Source organism: Scyliorhinus canicula, chromosome 11, assembly GCF_902713615.1.
Source record: "Scyliorhinus canicula chromosome 11, sScyCan1.1, whole genome shotgun sequence".
Classification (NCBI taxonomy): domain Eukaryota; kingdom Metazoa; phylum Chordata; class Chondrichthyes; order Carcharhiniformes; family Scyliorhinidae; genus Scyliorhinus; species Scyliorhinus canicula.
The window spans coordinates 85,342,442-85,361,477 of record NC_052156.1 but is presented as its reverse complement, the minus strand read 5'-3'; the positions used below and the strand labels follow the sequence as shown (position 1 = coordinate 85,361,477).

The 19,036-nt window shown below is 43.3% G+C and overlaps 1 protein-coding gene across 1 annotated transcript in view; it reads right to left on the bottom strand.

Annotated features, from left to right (window-relative positions):
• Positions 1–19,036, bottom strand: part of dnah1 (dynein, axonemal, heavy chain 1) — a 995,196-nt gene that overhangs the window by 830,611 nt on the left and 145,549 nt on the right. Inside the window, 2 exon segments of the mRNA XM_038812191.1 lie at positions 1,249–1,547; positions 5,476–5,687. Of these exon segments, the coding sequence (XP_038668119.1) occupies positions 1,249–1,547; positions 5,476–5,687 (511 nt within the window).

Sequence of the window (19,036 nt, the reverse complement as noted above, 5' to 3'; positions counted from 1 at the left end):
CTAATGTAAGGAAAAGTTGTAGGGAAACAAAATTAAGATTCTGTATCAATGTACTTAACATTAAAAAACAAGATAAATTAACTGATAGCACAAATAGAGTTAAAGGGGTATGATCTGATAGTCATAACTGAGCCATGGGGGTGGACTCTCCATTGCCCAACACCGGTATCAGGGTTCCTGATTGTCCGGTGAATAGCGGGCCATCCAAAAAACGTGGTCATGACCAGGAATGGAGGAATGTTGAGTGCTCAGAGAATTATAGGTCAGAGGAGGTTAAAGAAACAGGAAGGAGTGAGGCTATGAGGGCTCTGAACACGAGGATCAGAATTTTAAAATTATGGTGTTGCTGCGCTGGGAGCTGATGTAGATCAACTTGTACAGGTGAATGAGTGTTATTTTGAATTAATATACATGCTGGGGAATTTTGGATGAGCATAAGTTAATGAAGGATACATTATGAGAGGGCAATCAGGAGAGAACTGGAATGTGCACAAAGTCATAAGGTCTGATGGAGCAGACTGAAAGGTCTGTGGCTAGCCTGATATTGGTTATTCGCTGGAGTAACTACAATAACGACATTTACACCTTTAACAATGCACAATGTTTCAACAGACTTTGTGGGAGTGGTGTCAGAGAAAATTCAAACTGAACCGTATAAGAAAATATTTGGACAGGTGATCAAAATATTGATCAAAGATGAAGGTTTCAAGAAGCATCTTTAAAGGAGGAGAGAGTTAGAATGGGATTTCCAGAGTTCATGGTCAAGCTAGCTCAATGTCCAGCTATCAAGATTAGGGATGCACAAAAGGCTATAATTGGCACAAGTTTGTTGAATTTTTTAAAAATTCAGTCGTACTTAGTTGCAATATTTTACAATATGTTAGTAAATGCACCATTTCAACAATGCAATTCGGGCTCAACAACTTATCTAAATCAGTTCCTCTTGACAAAATGAAGTAACCACAAAAGATGTAGAGAAACACTGACAAATTCAACAATATAGAAGAAAAATGAATGCAAGAAGCAATAAAGCAAAGATGCACGAAAAATGAATATTGATATTTAGAACATCGGTTCAAAATATCAAAATAATTTACTTGCTTCTAAACTTAAATGGTATATTTAAAACCGTATGTAAAAAGATTAAGAAAATACAGGAATAAAATTAAGTATTTGATAGAAAATATTTTAGTTCTGAAGGCAGAGTAGCCGGTAAAAATATGCTCAAGTGCATCTTGGAAATCTTACTTGAAATTGCTGTTAAGAAGGTCTTCTCCCCATTTGAAATCATTGGAGCAGTTGAGGGAGCTATGGCAGCCATCAAGGATCATCTGAGTGTAGTTGACAAGGGAGTCTTGCACAAGGTAGCGGAGAGAGTCTTGAAGGTTATACCTAATCATTTCCATCAGCATGTGCAGCTTAGATTTGCGATAAACCTCCCAGTTAGACTCCCGTAAGTTAAACCAACCTTTCCGAACATCCCACAGGCTGGTACGTAAAACTTTCTTCAATGTATTGATCCAGCTATCGCTAAGAAATAGTTGTATCTGAAACCCAATAAGGACAGTGGAGTTATTGTCATTTAATAAATATTTTTAGACAGAGTATCTAAATAACTATTTCTATATTCGTCTTTACAAAACTTCTTTTTTTTGAAAATCTTTGTGTTGGCTTTTCTCATATTTATAAACAGTTGTTACTTATATACATGACATTTTTCTTGCCCGCACTAATTTGCTGTATTTTACAGCGAGGCTTGTTTTGTCCTTCATTTGACTAACTGTACATACATTTTGCTGCCCTCTGGATCGGTCTATGATATTCCCCCTTCCTCCTCGCCCCCTCCATTGGTTTAAGCACCCTTCCTCTTCTCTTCTTCTTTTGTGAATTCCCCATTTCCACCACCCCCCTCCCCCGGGTTGCACAGTCCTTTGGTTCTTCATCTTTTTTTTCCCCTGGCTTACTCCTCGTTGCTGGCCTCGAACAGGTTTTGGAACAGGCCGACGAACTGCCCCCAAGTATCCAGGAAGCCTTCCTCTGACCCTCGGATGGCGTACTTAATCTTCTCCAGGTGGAGAAATTCTGAGAGGTCAGCGAGCCAGTCTGCAGCTTTGGGCGGTGCTGCCAATCGCCAGCCGAGCAGGATTCTTCGCCGTGCGATTAGGGAAGCGAAAGCAAGGGCATTGGCCCCCTTCCCCATGTGTAGCTCTGGCTGCTCCGATACCCCGAAGATTGCCACTATTTGGCATGGCTTCACCCTGACCCCCACAACCTTGGACATTGCCTCAGAGAAGGCTGTCCAGAACCCAGCAACCTTGGGGCAAGCCCAAAACAGGTTGGTGTGGTTGGCCGGGCCCCTCTGGCACCGTTCACATTTGTCCTCCACCTCCATCTTCACAAAACTTAAGAAAGCTTGGCATGTGAATGGCCATTCAGCTCGTGTACTTTAGCCACTGTTCACATATGATTTCCTAACTTTCTGATAAAAAAAGGTGCTGACACTATCTCTATAAGCCTTTCTTTAAATAATGGAAAACTATTGAATATAGGGCGCAATTTAAAGGCCACGTTGCACTGGCGCGGATCCGAGCGCGACGGCTAAAACATGGTAGAGGCCAAAATCGGGATCCGCGCTGGGTGCGAACCAGTTCACGATCTCACCAGCCCACTCCCGTTGGTGGGTTCCAGATCCCACACAGACTTGGCAAGATGCCAACTGACACTAATTAGGGGACAACTGCATCTCATTAGCGAGATGTAACTGCAATCTAATAGCCTTCCGGGAACTAACCAGGTCCTCAGTAAGATATCATGCAGGCATCGTATAGCACTGCTCCACACAAACATGGACCAGGTGTAATGGCACCTGGGTGGGTCTCGCAGGCAATTGGAGGCCCATGGATGGTCAGGAGCATCACACGGCAGCACCCTGGCTTTCCCTCTCGCATCTGAGTACCTTGGCACTGATATCCTGGCACTGCCAAGGTGCCCAGATGGCACTGTGAGGCTGGCAGGGACACTACCAGGGTGGCAATGCCATGGTAGTGCCCTGTAGCGCATGTCCCAGTCTCTAAGGAATATCGCCGAGTAAGTCGAGTTCATGCTGCAGACATTGGGGAAATGCCAGGGCTGGCAGAGCCAGATGCTACAGTGGCAGCCGGGGCTCGTTCCAGCTGTGCCTCCGACCCGAGGTAAACGGCAGAACCCTATGGGCACTGACAGAATGAGTGAACGCTGGGTGTCAACCTGGAGCCATCCTACAGAGTAGCGACGACAGCCACCAGCTCCCCCGGGTTCCACCCCTCTGAGAACGGCGTGTTACGCAGTCAGCACACAGTACAGGGTGGCACGGCAAGGCATCTGCTGCCCACAATGGATATAGGGGACCTCTTTTCTCCCATTTCGCCCAATCAACAGCTACTCTGTAAAAGCTGCCAGACTGCCCGCCTCAGCCCACACACCAAAAGATTGTGGCAGAGCCAAAATAAGGTTCTTGAACTGTAGTTCATTATTCACTTAAGGGCTTCATTAGGCCTATGAGTAGGCCTGATGCCTTACTTATGCACCATAATATGGAGGTAGGTCAGAAGTGGGCTGGAACGCTGTGGGCTGACCATGCACTTTGTTTTATGTGCCCCCCCCACCACCACCTTCAAATATATCGGCGGATGTGGGGTGGAGACGAAAAATTAATCCTAGATTATCTTTGGATTCTAGATTATTAATAGAGTCCAGATTGCAGAAACTCCAGATTATAGAGGGACTCAAATGTGTAAGTATTTTTTTAAAATTTAGAGTACCCAATTATTTATTTCCAGTTAAGGGGCAATTAAGTGTGGCCAATCCACCTAACCTGCACATCTTTGGCCACCTAAAATGGCGTCCAGCAAGAGATGCTGAGAAAAGTGGCCACCATCGAGGATGAGCAGGCTGCAGCTCAGAATAAACACTTAAGCTGCAGCCCAGACTCTTGCAAATACACAGGAAAAAGGCCATCCCAGGCCATCCCGGGACAATAGGACCTGCATGTTAATTTCGTCCAACTAGCAGACTCAACAGCGCCCACTTTCCCTATTTGGAAAAGCCTATGTGCCCTGGACACTTACAGACATGGCCGTACGGACATGCCCCGCCATCAAGGTGGCGGACCTTGATTGGACTTTATCGATCAGGTTGATCGAACCCTGATCGATTGATTGGTAGCCCACCTGAGACTGGCCAAAAGTGCGCAGAATCCCCAGGGATAAAAGGTGCTGCGCAACCCCTCGATCTCTCTCTGCAGCAGCAACTAAAAATGGTGACCTTTACCAGCCAGCAAGACCATCCATGCCACCAGCAGAAGGAAGACCAGAGCCAGGAACAGACCAGACCAAGGACCAACCATCGAGGACTGCAAGACTTTGGGTCACAGATGAAGGCCAATTTCTGTCTGGTACTTGTCAGTCACTTCAAAGTTAAGTTAAGATCTTGTGCGAATTTGCTTTGTAGTTTAACTTATATTGTATGTGTGTGTGATTGAATAACTTTAACATTGTGTGCAAGTGAATAAATATTGAATTGTTTCATGAAATAGACTTGTAGTCATTTGTGCACTGTACACGGGTTAAGACGCACTGTGGTTTAGACACAACAGAGGTGAAACCCATGCAGACACGGGGAGAATGTGCAAACTCCACAGAGAACCAATATGTAAGTAACTCTACTAAGGCTTCTCTAGTTTTTCCTTCTAGTATGAACAATGCAAATATCTGGACTGGGGATTTTATCCTCTCAAAATTTGATGAGTGTATCATTTATCTCCTCTCTTTCTACCTTCAATGTTTTTATATCTTTTTTGATCTGTTCTCTTAATGTCATGCCTACTTTGTTAATTTTACTGGTAAATATTGATGCAAAGAAATTGGTCAATATTGCGACCATTTTGCTGTCATTACCTGTAAATTTAATATGTGCATGCCTTCGTGACAGTAATTCTGTTCTGATTTTCTTGCACAATGAAGCTGCTGACCATCGCAAATCAGCATAACTTAGTGATGGAGTGTAAAAATATAAAAACCACAGAAGACAACAATTTTGTGAAGTTGAAACATTTTAGTAAAACAAAACATCTGACAACAGAATGAAGGGCTATCAAAAATCCTGGGCAATCATTGCTATCAAAGTCTGTAAACCATTCTAAAGCTACCAAAAATAATCAGAGATCAGTAAAAACATGGATTAATGCTTTCTCAGTTTGAACTAAAATCCAATGAACATGGCTGCCTGAAGGACTCCTACTATACCAGAAGAAATGATTGCTAAGTTCTTCATTCTTTTAGCTAGTGGAGCAAACATATGCTTGGAGAACTTGGCTTCCCATTCCTTTTTCATGATTGTGCCTCTTAAAAATGCCCATCTACTTCTGAGTTTCGATGTTCAATCAACAGTAAATGAAATTAATTAATAAAATGAAAGAGGCATTATCTAAGCCAATACCTGCGCATGAGCCTGGGACTGCATCTGCTCAAACTCCTCCAGTCGGACACCTTTTATCAGGGTCACAAAAAATAGAGTCATGGTTGCCACTTTGTTGCACTCAGCCCGTACTTTGCACAGGGCTACGATCACTTCTGGTTTGGTCAGCAGAGTGTTAAAGGAAAATGCTTTTCTGTTTCTAGAAAATGGATAATCTGGGAGTTGTACACGTCCTAGGGAGACAGAACAATATTAATTTTATTTTCAGAACGCAAGGCACAAGCTCAGGTTTTGTTGGTACAACGAAGTAACCAGAAATATATTGCATAACTGAACGGTCAACTCATTTAAACAAATGTTTAAATCATTACAAAGATGATTAATTTGCAAATAGTTTTGTAATGTGCAATATTACAAAAGTGATCCTTTCTCAATTCTCCACAAATTAAATTACCGCCCGCCTTTAGCCAATGGATTCCTAGTGGTATCAGTTTAGCCTCGCATTTGAGTTCTAGATGGTGTTTCTTTAGAGTTCGCCTGTTAACCTAAGAATATCACAGACAGTTATTTGTAAATACCTTTCTTGTTTATTTACAGATCCTTGTTGTAAGGGTCCTTCCTGTTCTTGTTTATTCCTTTATTTCCCCTTTCTTTTATATTTTGCTGTTCCATCTTAATCCATGGATGAGAAATGGACTTTAAGGTAAAGTAACTTGTATTTAGCCGATGCCTTTAAATTCAAGCAGAGGACTGCAGCAGCAGGAGAGTTCAGTGATGACTGGAGTTGATTGATTCGGTTGGTGGTCAATGAATTGGCAAAAAGGGGAGGTGCTCTGCCCAATGACAGGTGGTGACTGGCTCTGGTCACACTGCTGTGTTTCTCAGACTGACAACGATTGCTTTTTCATTTCACGTTAATTTCTGCTAGCTGGATGGAGGAATGTGATCAACCCATGCCAGAAATATCCAGTTAATTCTCACCAAAAGGCCACTGTGAGAATCCGATAACACACTCTCTCTAAAAATAAGGGGCAAGCAGAATCCATTGTTGGATAACCTCATCTGGAAAAATTGTGAGTAAGATATACTGCTAAGCTGCAAAGAAGATTATTCATTGCTGTAGAAAGGGACTTTAAACCACACTCATACCGTGAGGAGGGTGCACTGAAGATCTCATCATCTAAAGCAACAATTCCTAGTTTTGACCTCAATCCTTACCATTTTTTCACCTTTTCCCTTCCCCACTGTGTTTATCTATCTTGAGTGTGTGGGTAGAGAATGGGGCAGTAAGGGGGGGGTCAGATGCTAAAGAAAATTCATCCAACAGTTTTCACTACTTATTTGTTCTAGTTTACATAAACAGTAATTGTGTTTATATTTATAAACCTAATGACTGTAATTATTGAGCTGCCAAGGGCCAAAGGGCAGCACGGTGGCACAGTGATCAGCACTGCAGCCTCACAGCTCCAGGGTCTATGGTTCAATTCCGGCACCGGGTGGCTGTCTGTGTGGAGTTTACACTTTCTCCCCGTGTCTGTGTGGGTTTCCTCCGGGTGCTTCGGTTTCCTCCCACAGTTCAAAGTTCTGCAGGTTAGGTGGATTGGCCATGTTAAATTGTCCCTTATTGTCCAAAAGGTTAGGTGGAGTCACTGGGTTACGGGGATAGGGTGGAAGCATAGGGTGCTCTTTCCAAGTGTAGACTCAGTGGGCTAAATGGCTTCCTTCTTCACTGTAAATTCTATGATCTTGTGTATTTTCATAAGAATTATTGGTTAATTCACTTGTGCTGTGACTCCGGGCATGTGGGTTGGAATCAACCGCACAATTGCCCAGGGTGGGGTAACAATATGCATTTCAGTACTCCACATGAGGTTGTACTTTTACTTAATCGTGTGATATTGCATCAGCCGTCACATCATAATCTGGTGCTCTATAGTATCCAGTACACATCTGCTGGAATTGATGTCATTTGAATCCACTTTGTGCAAGAGACTATAGTGCTACAGTTAGATGAGGCCGAGGAGTTAAAACAGCCCCGAACTCACACTAAATCTGCAATGTTGCCCAGTCATCCCACTGCCCTTGAACACACCCCAAGTTAGAATCAGGACTCGAGAGTCTGTACTCCTCAGCTGCTATGATGAGCCTCCGAACAGCTAAATGCAGAATACAGATCGGAAATAAAATCTTTAGCCGGTCTCCTTGACACAGTACATGATAAAGCTGCTATAAAAAGAACAATGGAAAATTAGAAATTGAAATAGTAATTACAAAGCATATGGGACCTTGGAGTGCATAGAGGCATTTAGTACAAAAGCAGGGAACAGGATTCAAAATGCGCAGGGGTGACAGACAAAAGTCGCCCGAAAGACTGCAAAAAGCTCTGGAAACTTCAATCGCTGGGGTGACCAATGAAAGAAAAGTCGCCGTCCGTATGTGGAAGAGACAGAAACTTGAGAAGCTGCCCCTCTAATCACAGCTTCTAGGCACGATTCAACAGCCATGCTGTGCCCGAATAGCAGCTTGCAGCTGTGCAGCGTGGCCGTTTAAAGCCAGGGGACCTTGCTCCCAGGATCTACCCAGCTCACCGCGCCTCCCGAGTTCCGACGAGATCTCACAAAACGTTGTGACGTACCACCCACAATGGGCCAGATCACTTTTGGGCAAATCTGCATATGGGCGGCACGGTTGCACAGTGGTTAGCACTGTTGTTTCACAGCGCCAGGGTCTCAGGTTCGATTCCAGGCTTGGGTAACTGTCTGTGCAGAGTCTGCATGTTCTCCCTGTGCCTGCGTGGGTTTCCTCCGGGTGCTCCGGTTTTCTCTCACAAGTCCCGCGGTGTACCTGAACAGGTGGCGGAGTTGCCTCAGAGACCTCTGGTGAGCGCCGTTCAGCACTGGCCCCCACAAATGGGGAAGAGACGGAACAGCACTCATGGGGGTCTCCCAGGGGATCGGAGGCCCCCAGCTGCATGTCTTTTGGGCAGGGTGGTGCCCTGGCACTGCTGGTGTCACCTGGGCACCCTGGCAGTGCCAGCCTGGCACATTGGCAGTACCAACTGGGTATCAGCCTGGCACTGCCAAGGTGCCCAAGTGGCAATGCCATGGGAACTGCTAGGGTGCTAGGTTGGCACTGCCAAGGGCACCCATAGAATCCCTACAGTGCAGCACAAGACCATTCAGACCATGAGTCTGCACCAATCCTCTGAAAAACCACTCTACCTAAACCACTCCCCCGCAACCTTGCGCATTAATCGTGGCCAATCCATCTAACCTGCGCACCTGTGGACACTAAGGTGAAATTTAGCATGGCCAATCCACCTAAGCAGTACATCTTTGGACTATGGGAGGAAACCAAAGCATCTGAAGGAAACCCACGCAGACATGGGGGAGAACATGCACCCACACATCCAAGGCCGGAATCGAACCTTGGTACCTGGCGCTGAGGCACCAGTGCTAACAAGTGTACTACCTTGCCACCCCCCCCCCCTTCCAAGATTCACAATTAATAGGTGTCTTGATGGTTCTGCTTCTCTTCAATGGTGGGGCTTCATTGGTTGAGGTTGACGTGGTTTTTCTGGTGCCGGTGGGGCTGGTGCGCTGCCCCAGGTACAGTTAGGGAGCAGCGGGGCCGGTCAGGTGGTAAGCTTTGAGGTGTGCTGAGTATCCTGGTCGTATTGACTGCAATGCATAAGAATGTGCTGGATTAGGCCAGGTTTGGTACTGTTGTTGGTATTCTGTTGTCCCCTTATTTTGGGATGTCCCTTCTCACAAGCACTTATTAGGAACATCCTGAGAGGCTGTGTTTTGAGTATCTTTGGGTCTACTGATTCCTATGAGCATGTAGGTCTGGGCCTGGGTCAGATCCTGTATACTGTGGTTGATATCTGTTGACCTCCTTATGGTTGGGACGTTCCTTTAACTGAATTAGCAGCCTTTTATTTTCTTTGTCATATGGTGGAGGTGTACACCTGAACAACACAGGCCTATGGCTGAGCCCTGGTCTTTTTTATCCTGAGACTCTCTGCTCCTGGTAGTTTCCTTTTGCTTTTTCCTGTCTTGGTTAGTTTGGGAGGTGCTGGACGCACCGATTATAATCCGTCTCGACTGGATGAATATTTGCTGCTCCTCTCTGTAAAAATATGTGGAATGATGATCGTTTTATACTGTGCCCGATACTGGAGTTTTATTGTGTCTTGTGGCATATGTAAAATATCCTTTTAGAACTGGGGTTCTCGCAGATTTTCCTTGCAAATTTTTATTTTTGTCATGGGTGGGGTGGGGTTAAAGAATCTATGATTGCCTCGTGCAAGGGTACAGATAGGCCTGATATCCGAGGGGAGGGTGTTAAATTATGTTATTGATGCCTCTGGTGTTGAGAATGATATGTTCTGGTGCCTACCCGGACATGGCGTGAAGATCTTATATTGAATTCTCGTGGTCGTTGCGAGCAATTGCTGCGTGGAAAGGTGTACACTACTCTACCATGTTTTCATCGCTTTATCCTTCTCTCCTTGGTTCTCTGGTGGTGCGTATAGGGGCCGGAGTCCAATGATTGTGCTCGGCCAACCATATTGCTATTTGGCTGTCCCCTTCTATATCTATGTGTTGAAACATTTTTGTGGAACTGTACCATTTTCTTGATTTGGTTATTTTTTGTTCAAATTAAAAATTTCAATAAAAATGCTCTTTTTAACAATCAGTTATATATTAAGCATTAGAGAATATTGTGAGTACTGCAAATGTTAGAAGTTATTAGACACTACAACAGGGCACTGAGATAAATTCAAGGTAATCAAGCAGAGTTAACATGGCTTAGTGAAAGAGAAATCATGATGAACCAATTTATTGGAGTTCTTTGCAGAAGTAACAAATGTGGATGCAGGGGAACTGTTCTGGGAGAGGTGTTTTCAGAACCCCAAATTGTATCATGGAGTTCAATCAACCCCCACCTTTAATGGATTGTTGCTTTTGAAGCACACGGCTTGTTCCCCAGGTGTAGTATTACAATTATGAACACGTGGTTTTTAAAACAAAACAATGTTTATTCCATGAACTCAAATTAACCTTTTAAATAAACATTGGATCTCTTAACACCCCTTACTTCAACGATAACCCCGAAAATAATACAACACTACCCAATCCTGCAAACTGTTCCTTTACACATCCAAAAGACTTAACAAATCCTTCAAACAGAAGCACATTAGATTTATATTCAATACTGAGACTTTTTTACAATTCCGATTTCACCAAAGGATTAAGAGATAGTTCTTCATGGCAGAGATCACCAGAAATGCAGCTCACAGACACACCCAAGCTTTCTTCAAACTGAAATTAAAACTCCCAAAAAGCAGAAGTGAGTTCAGCTCCCCCCCCCCCCCCCCGCGACATCACTTCAGTAATATGATCAGCTTCATTTCTTAAAGGTACATTTCTTAAACATCCAATTCTTAAAGGCACTCTCATATGACACCTCCCCCCAAGAAAAAAAATAAACCATCAACTTCAAGATGGTTTCATTTTTCACTTTTGCACCATCCACTAAGAAATGCACACAGTAAATATACGTTTTCATTTAAAACAAACAACACATGCAAACAGACATAATAATATAGTCCATTTTCCCCATTCTTCTTCCTCCAACCAAAATCCTTCCATTCATGACATTCGTGACAAACCATCGGCTATCATATTTTCCCGTCCTCCCACATGTACTATTTTTAAATGAAATGGCTGTAACAATAAACTCCAGCGAAACAGCCTTGCATTGTTATTCCAGAATCGCTCCAAAAACGTCAAAGGATTATGATCAGTGTATATAATGGTGTCAGACGGATCGATGGTCACATAAATGTGAAAATGTTGCAAAGCCAGCACCAAACTCAAAGTCTCCTTCTCAATCGTTGAATACTTTTTCTGGTGAGAATTCAATTTCTTTGAAAAATAACCAACAGGCCGCTCTAGCCCTTCATCGTCGTCTTGTAGAAGCACCGCACATACGCCCACATCACTCGCATCAACAGCCACTTTGAATGGTTTGGTATAATTTGGGACGGCTAACACAGGAGCAGCGGTTAACACAGCCTTCAGGCCATCAAATGCCTGTTGACACTCCGCTGTCCACTGGAATTTGTTACGCTTCTTGAGCAAGTCCATCAGTGGAGCGACCACTCTGCTAAAATTTGGTACAAATTTCCGGTAAAATCCACTCATACCAAAAAACCGCATTATTTCCCGTCGTGTCAAGAGTATCGGAAACTCCCCAATAACTTTCGTTTTCACATCCCGTTGGGCCATTCGACCCTGTATGATTGTATAGCCAAGGAAAGTGACTTGGGCTTTTCCAAATTCACTTTTGGCTAGGTTTATCACCAAACCCGCCTCCTGAAGTCGATCAAATAACTCTCTCAGATGTTTTAAATGTTATTTCCATGAATGGCTGAAAACTACCAGATCATCGATGTATACCGCACAATTGGGTAATCCTGAAACGACTGTATTAGTTAACCGTTGAAATGTTGCTGGGGCATTTTTCATGCCAAATGGCATAACTTTGAACTGGTTTATACCAACTGGAGTCACAAAAGCTGAAATTTCCTTTGCCCTTTCAGATAAAGGTACTTGTCAGTAACCTTTCAGTAAATCAAATTTGGAAATAAAAGCGGATTGCCCCACTTTCTCAATGCAATCCTCCAAACGTGGGATAGGATTATAGTCCGTTCTTGTAATTGCATTCATCTTTCGATAGTCCACACACAACAATTGGGTACCGTCTGGTTTAGGTACCATCACTTTGGGTGAGCTCCATTGGCTGCAACCCACCTCAATTGTGCCATTTTTAAGCACACTCTCAATCTCTTTGTTAACCTGTGCCAATTTTAAAGGGTTAAGTCTATACACATGTTGTTTGATCGGAACAGCATTTCCCACATCTACATCATGTATAGCCATTTTAGTACTTCCCAATTTATCTCTACAAACTTGCCCATGTGATATCAATAACTCTTTCATCCAATTCTTAAAGGCACTCTCACATGACAGAACTGGTATGAACTGTACTTTTCAGGAGGCATTTGATAAGGTGCCTTTTCAAATGTTAGTACAGAAAATAAAAGTTCATGGTGTAAGGGGTAACTATTGGCATGGATAGAAGATTAGTTAGCTAACAGGAAACAGGGTATAGGCATAAATGGCTCATTTTCTGGTTGGCAGGATGTGACAAGTGTATGCCACAGGAATCAGCACTGGAGCCTCAAGGGTGGCACAGTAGCACAGTGGTTAGCACTGTTGCTTCACAATTCTTCAGTCCCAGGTTCGATTATGGCTAGGGTCACTGTCTGTGTGGAGTCTGCACGTTCTCCCTGTGTCTGCAGGGTTTCCTCCGGATGCTCGTGAAATACGTGCTTTTAGGTAATTTGGACATTCTGAATTCTCCCTCTTTGTACCCGAACAGGCGCCGGAATGTGGCGATTAGGGGCCTTTCACAGTAACTTCATTGCAGTGTTAATGTAAGTCTATTTGTGACAATAAAGATTATTTTAAGAAAACTTGTTACAATTTATATAAATGATCCGGATGGTTTTATTGCTATATTTTCTGACGATGCTAAGATACGTCGGAAAGTAAGTCCCAAAGAGGATATAAGGAGGCTACAAAGGATACCTAGATAGGTTAGGTGAGTGGGAAAAGGAGTTGGCAAAGTGAGTATAATGTAGGAAAATGTGAGGCTGTCTATTCAGGCAGGATGAATAAAAAGAGGCGTATTTCCTGAACAGTGACAGACTGCAGAGCTCAGAGGTGCAGAGGGGTCTGGGTGTCCTATTTCATGAATTGCAAAAGGTTAGTAGTTGGGGCAGAAGTAATTAGCAAATCTAATAGAATGTTACCATTTATTGCAAAGGGAATTGAATGCAAAAGTAGGGAGGTTGTGCTTATACAGGGCATTGGTGAGAACACATCTGGAGTACTGTGTATAGTATTTGTCTTATTTAAGGGAATATATAAATGCATTAGAAGCAGTTTAGAGAAGGTTTACTAGATTAATATCTGGAATGGGTGGGTTGTCTTATGAGGAAAGGCTGGACAGGCTAGGCTTGTATCCGTTGGAGATTAGAAGAGTAAGATGCAACTTGATTGAAACATATACAGTACAGGGTGAATGGGGAAAGGATGTCTCCTCTTGTGGGAGAATCTAGAACTCAAGGTCACTGTTCCAAAGTAAAGGGTCACCCATTTAGGACAGAGATTAGGAGGAAATAAATTATCTCAGAGAGTTGTGAGACTTTGGAATTCTCTTCTTAAAAGGTGGTTGAAGCCGTGCCTTTGAATATCTTTAAGGCAGAGGTAGATAGATTCTTGAAAATGAAGTGGTGAAAGATTATTGGGGTAACCAGGAATGTGAAGTTGAGGTTAAAATCAGATCAACCATGATCTTATTGGATGGCACAGCAGGCTTGAGGGGCTAAGTGGCCTACTCCTGCTCCTAAATCCTATGTTCTTATGTATGAATATAAATTGATGGAAGTCTGGAATTGTCGATTAAAACTAGATAATATTATTCATGTATAGTTCTCTTAATGTGCCAATAAGATAATAAATAAAGATTTATTGATGCAAACAGGGCATAATGGCAAGACCACAAAAGTATCGCAGAACAAATCTAATAGGTAAGCACCATGACTTATTGAACTCTTTGATGGCTTTAGTTCGTCTAGATCTTCCACTATAGGTGTAGTGTAGACCCACGTGGATAATGGTGGGTCTTATGCTCAAGTAGAGATTTCTGATATAGGCCATTGTCCTGAAATTATTTCTTTCCTACCCTGTTGCCTGACCTAATGAATCTTTCAGCATTTTGTTTTTATTTCAAATTTTCATCTAATTTTCTGATGTTAGATCAGACCTCCTTGGAATAATGGAAAACGGTGAAAACAATTTGGGAAAGGTGCAAAATTAGTTGCTAATTCACCCGCTTTACAAAAGGTCAAGCTCTATCCCAGATAGTGGAAGATAAAATTTGCCCAGAGAGAAGCAAACCACAATCGACAGAAGTAACTGAAAATACAAGTGAACAGATTTTTAAAAAGTCAGTCCACCATTATAATCCTCCGAGTCCCTCCGACAGTAACCAGTCCTTTCACAGATCCTGTGAGTGCTCTGAAAAGTCTTACATTTTGCTCATTCTGTGATGGATGAGCACCACTTGCTGTAAGAGAGGAGAATCTTTACCTCCTTCGGGTCCTGGATGGGAACCTTTGCTCTCAATCCAACTGCTAATCTATCCCCTCTCTCTCAGGAGTAAAAAAGGGCAGGATTTTGAACTCCGCGGCAATCCCCCACCTCTACCTAAACTTTCTTCTCTGCCCCAATTTGAGTCCCGAGCAAAGACATTGACAATGGGAGGTGGGCAATTGCAACAGCTTTGCAAAAGAACCCCAACACCACAAGCTCAGATCGATGTATGCCCACAGCAATTTTACCCTCCAATAGAATTCACACTTTCATTAGGTAAAGTTACCACTATCAGTGTTAATAATGTTTGCAGCTAAAATGAACCACTTTTAAAATAAATCCCCATTATTTTACTGGTAAATTTCAAATGGGGAAAAGATGAAAAGCAACAAAACATCACACTACACAGGAAGTTCATTATTTTATTAGTTATTGGGCAGGACTCTCCGGTTCTCCCAGCCATGTGTTTTTTGGCAGCGTGCTGTTCGCTGGCAGTGGGATTCTCTCTTCCCGCCACTTGTCAATGGGATTTCCCATTGAAGCCACTCCATGCCGCCAGGAAACCCATGGACAGGGGTGCGCTGCCTCTGGTAAAAGAGAATCCCAACGGCTGGAGAATTCCAGCCATTATATTCAAATCATGCAACAGTGCCTTTTTTGAAACTCAGATCAAGATTTGTAATCTTAGTAACCTTGTTAAAAGGTAAAGTGGCAGAAGGCAAGAAGAACTACCTCACAATATGGGGATTGAGTGAAGTGCCCCAGAAATGTATGTAAAGCCTCCAGGTCTAGTCAAATAACCTGGACTGAGTTTTAGTGTTAAGTTTTGAAATTGAGAAAGCAGAACCAGTCAGAAGGCCTCAAAATCTTAGATGATAAATGAAGTACAGTACACCAATGTAAATTTATATAGTGCCTTAAGCTTAATGAAGCTTTCCAAGGTGCTTGACAGAAGCATTATGAAACGAAGTATGATGCAAAGCCACATAAGCAGTTATTAGGTCAAATGACAAAAAAACTGATAAATAAGATAAGTTTAAATGAGTGACTTAAAGGAGGAAAGTGAGGTAGAGAAGTGAAGAGGTGTAGAAAGGATACTCCAGAACTTAGGGTCTAGCCAGCAAAGGCACGGCCATCAAAACTGGGAATACACAAGAGGCCAGAATTAGATATCTTGGAAAGTTTTGGAGCTGGACAAGATTACAGAGATAGAGAGGGGTGAAGCTATGCAGGGATTTGAAAACATGCATGAGATTTTAAAAATCAAGATATTTCTTAATTGGCAGCCAATGTAGGTCGCAAGCGCAGAGGTCATAGGGAAATGGAAGTTGCTGAGCTGAGTCAGGTGCAGCAGAGTTTTTTTGGATGACCTCAGGGTTAAGGAGGGTAGATTGTGGGAGACCCGCCAGAAGTGTGCTGGAATATAGGAGTGCCGTATCTATTTAAAGAAGAAAATCCTAAAAAGAAATGCAACATATATTCAGAAGGTAATTGTGACAGCATTTCCTAATAAAGGAGTTAGTGAGAGTGAAAATAGAGCCATGAAAACCAAAAAGTAACCACCGTAAAACAAAAAAATAGCCTTCGAGAAAAACTGAAGAAAAACACTCGAAAGGAAATTATTTTCACGACTGGCCAGGGTGGTTCTGCCATTATGAAGCTCTGGTTAGGCCCCAGCGAGAGTATTGCATCCAGTTCTGGTCACTGCATTTTAAGAAAAATGTGAAGGTCCTTCACAGGGTGCAGAGAAGATTTACCAGAATGGTTCAGGGATGGGGTGTTTAGTTACATGGGGCTGGATTTTACAGGGCATTGTAGTTGGGAAAGCACTAATCTGGCCTTATCTCAGGATGACGTCCTGGCTTAGAGTTCTGCCAACCATCTGGATAGGTTGCAGTTCTGTAGACCTAGTAGTGTTCAAGTGGTGGCCACTGCTGGGGCTACAGGCAGTAGGGGGTGCCAGGCCAACAAGATAGATCCAGAGTATCGCCAGGGCCAGATTGGCAAGCTGCGGCGAGGGATGTGGGGGCTGGGTTTGAGAGGCTGGAGTGGGTTGAGTTAAAGTGGGGGTATGACATTGGGACAGGTGCCTCTGATGGAGATTCCCAAGGGAGGTCTCCCTTTGTCTGACACAAGCCCATGCAACTAAAACTGGCGAGTTACCCACTTGGCATGTGACTCCCACTGCTTGGGGTAAAATAGAAGCAGGGCTGGGACAAACCCCTTAAATGGCCATCATTTGACCACTTAAGGGTCTCAATAGGCCGAAGCATAGGTGGACCACCCAACGCCTCCAGTGGCCCCATAAAATTTGAGATAGGTCAGGGTCAGGCAGGTAAGTGGTAGGTGGCACGAGCACCCACCAGTCTGCCTTCAAACCCGTCGGTGATGGAGTGTTAAAAAATACAGCCTTAGATTAGATTGGAACGCTGGGTTTATCTCCTTGGAACAAAGGAAATTGAGTGGGCATTTGATAGAAATCTACACGGTTATGGCAAACTTAGAATAGGTATTTACCCTTTCCGTTAGCTGATGACACAAGACCTTGGGGACATTTAAGATTTTGGGCCAGAGATTCAGTGGCAATGGCAAAATGACCTTTTTTACACAAGTGGTAATGACCTGGAACATGTTGCCAACAAGGGTGGTAGAAGCGGAAATAATCAATTATTTCAAAAGAAATTGGATGGGCAGTTGAGGGAAATAAACTTTCAGTACATTTGAATCGAGCAGGAATCCTGTCAAGGGAGTGAGATCCACTGGATTGTTTCACGGGAAGCCAGCGTAGAAACATGGAAAACAGCAGGAGTAGGCCTTTTGGCCCTTCCAGCCAGCTCTGCCATTCAATATGATCGTGGCTGATCCTCTACCTCAACACCATGCTCCCGCGTTCTCTCCATTCCTCTTGACGCCTTTAATGTCCAGAAATCTATCTATTTTCTTCTTAAATCTATTCAGTGACTTGGCCTCCACTGCCTTCTATGGCAGAGAATTCCACAGGTTTATTACACTTTGAGTGAAGAGGTTTCTCCTCAACTCAGTCCTAAATGGCCTATCTTATATTCTAAGACTGTGACCCTCCTTGTGTTAGACCACCCCCAGCCAGAGGAAACAACATCCTTGCATCTAGTCTGCCCAGCCCTGTCAGAATTTTATATGTTTCAATTAGATTCCCTCTTATTCTTCTAAATTCTACTGAATAAAGGCCAAGTTCACCCAATCTCTCCTCATATGACAACTCTGTCATCCCAGGAATTAGTCTGGCGAACCTTTGCTACACTCTCGTATATTCTTTCTTAGATAAAGTGACCACATTTGTACTCTAGGTATGGTCTCACAAAGGGTCTGTACAGCTGCAATAAGATATCCTTATTTCTGTACTCAAGTCCTCTTGCAATGAAGGCCACCATATCATTTGCATGGACTCAATGAACATAAGAGCATAAGAACTAGGAGCAGGAATAGGCCATCTGGCCCCTCGAGCCTGCTCGAACATTCAATGAGATCATGGCTGGTCTTTTGTGGACTCAGCTCCACTTTCCGGCCCGAACCATAACCCTTAATCCCTTTATTCTTCAAAAAACTATCTATCTTTATCTTAAAAACATTTAATGAAGGAGCCTCAACTGCTTCACTGGGCAAAGAATTCCATAGATTCACAACCCTTTGGGTGAAGAAGTTCCTCCTAAACTCAGTCCTAAATCTACTTCCCCTTATTTTGAGGTTATGCCCCCTAGTTCTGCTTTCACCCGCCAGTGGAAACAACCTGCCCGCATCTATCCTATCTATTCCCTTCCTAATTCTATATGTTTCTATAAGATCCCCCCTCATCCTTCTAAATTCCAACGAGTACAGTCCCAGTCTACTCAACCGCTCCTCGTAATCCAACCCCTTCAGCTCTGGGATTAACATAGTGAATCTCCTCTGCACACCCTCCAGTGCCAGTACGTCCTTTCTCAAGTAAGGAGACCAAAACTGAACACAATACTCCAGGTGTGGCCTCACTAACACCTTATACATTTGCAGCATAACCTCCATAGTCTTACACTCCATCCCTCTAGCAATGAAGGACAACATTCCATTTGCCTTCTTAATCACCTGTTGCACCTGTAAACCAACTTTTTGCGACTCATGCAGTAGCACACCCAGGTCTCTCTGCACAGCAGCATGCTTTAATATTTTATCATTTAAATAATAATCCCTTTCGCTGTTATTCCTACCAAAATGGATAACCTCACATTTGTCAACATTGTATTCCATCTGCCAGACCCTAGCCCATTCACTTAACCTATCCAAATCCCTCTGCAGACTTCCAGTATCCTCTGCACTTTTTGCTTTACCACTCATCTTAG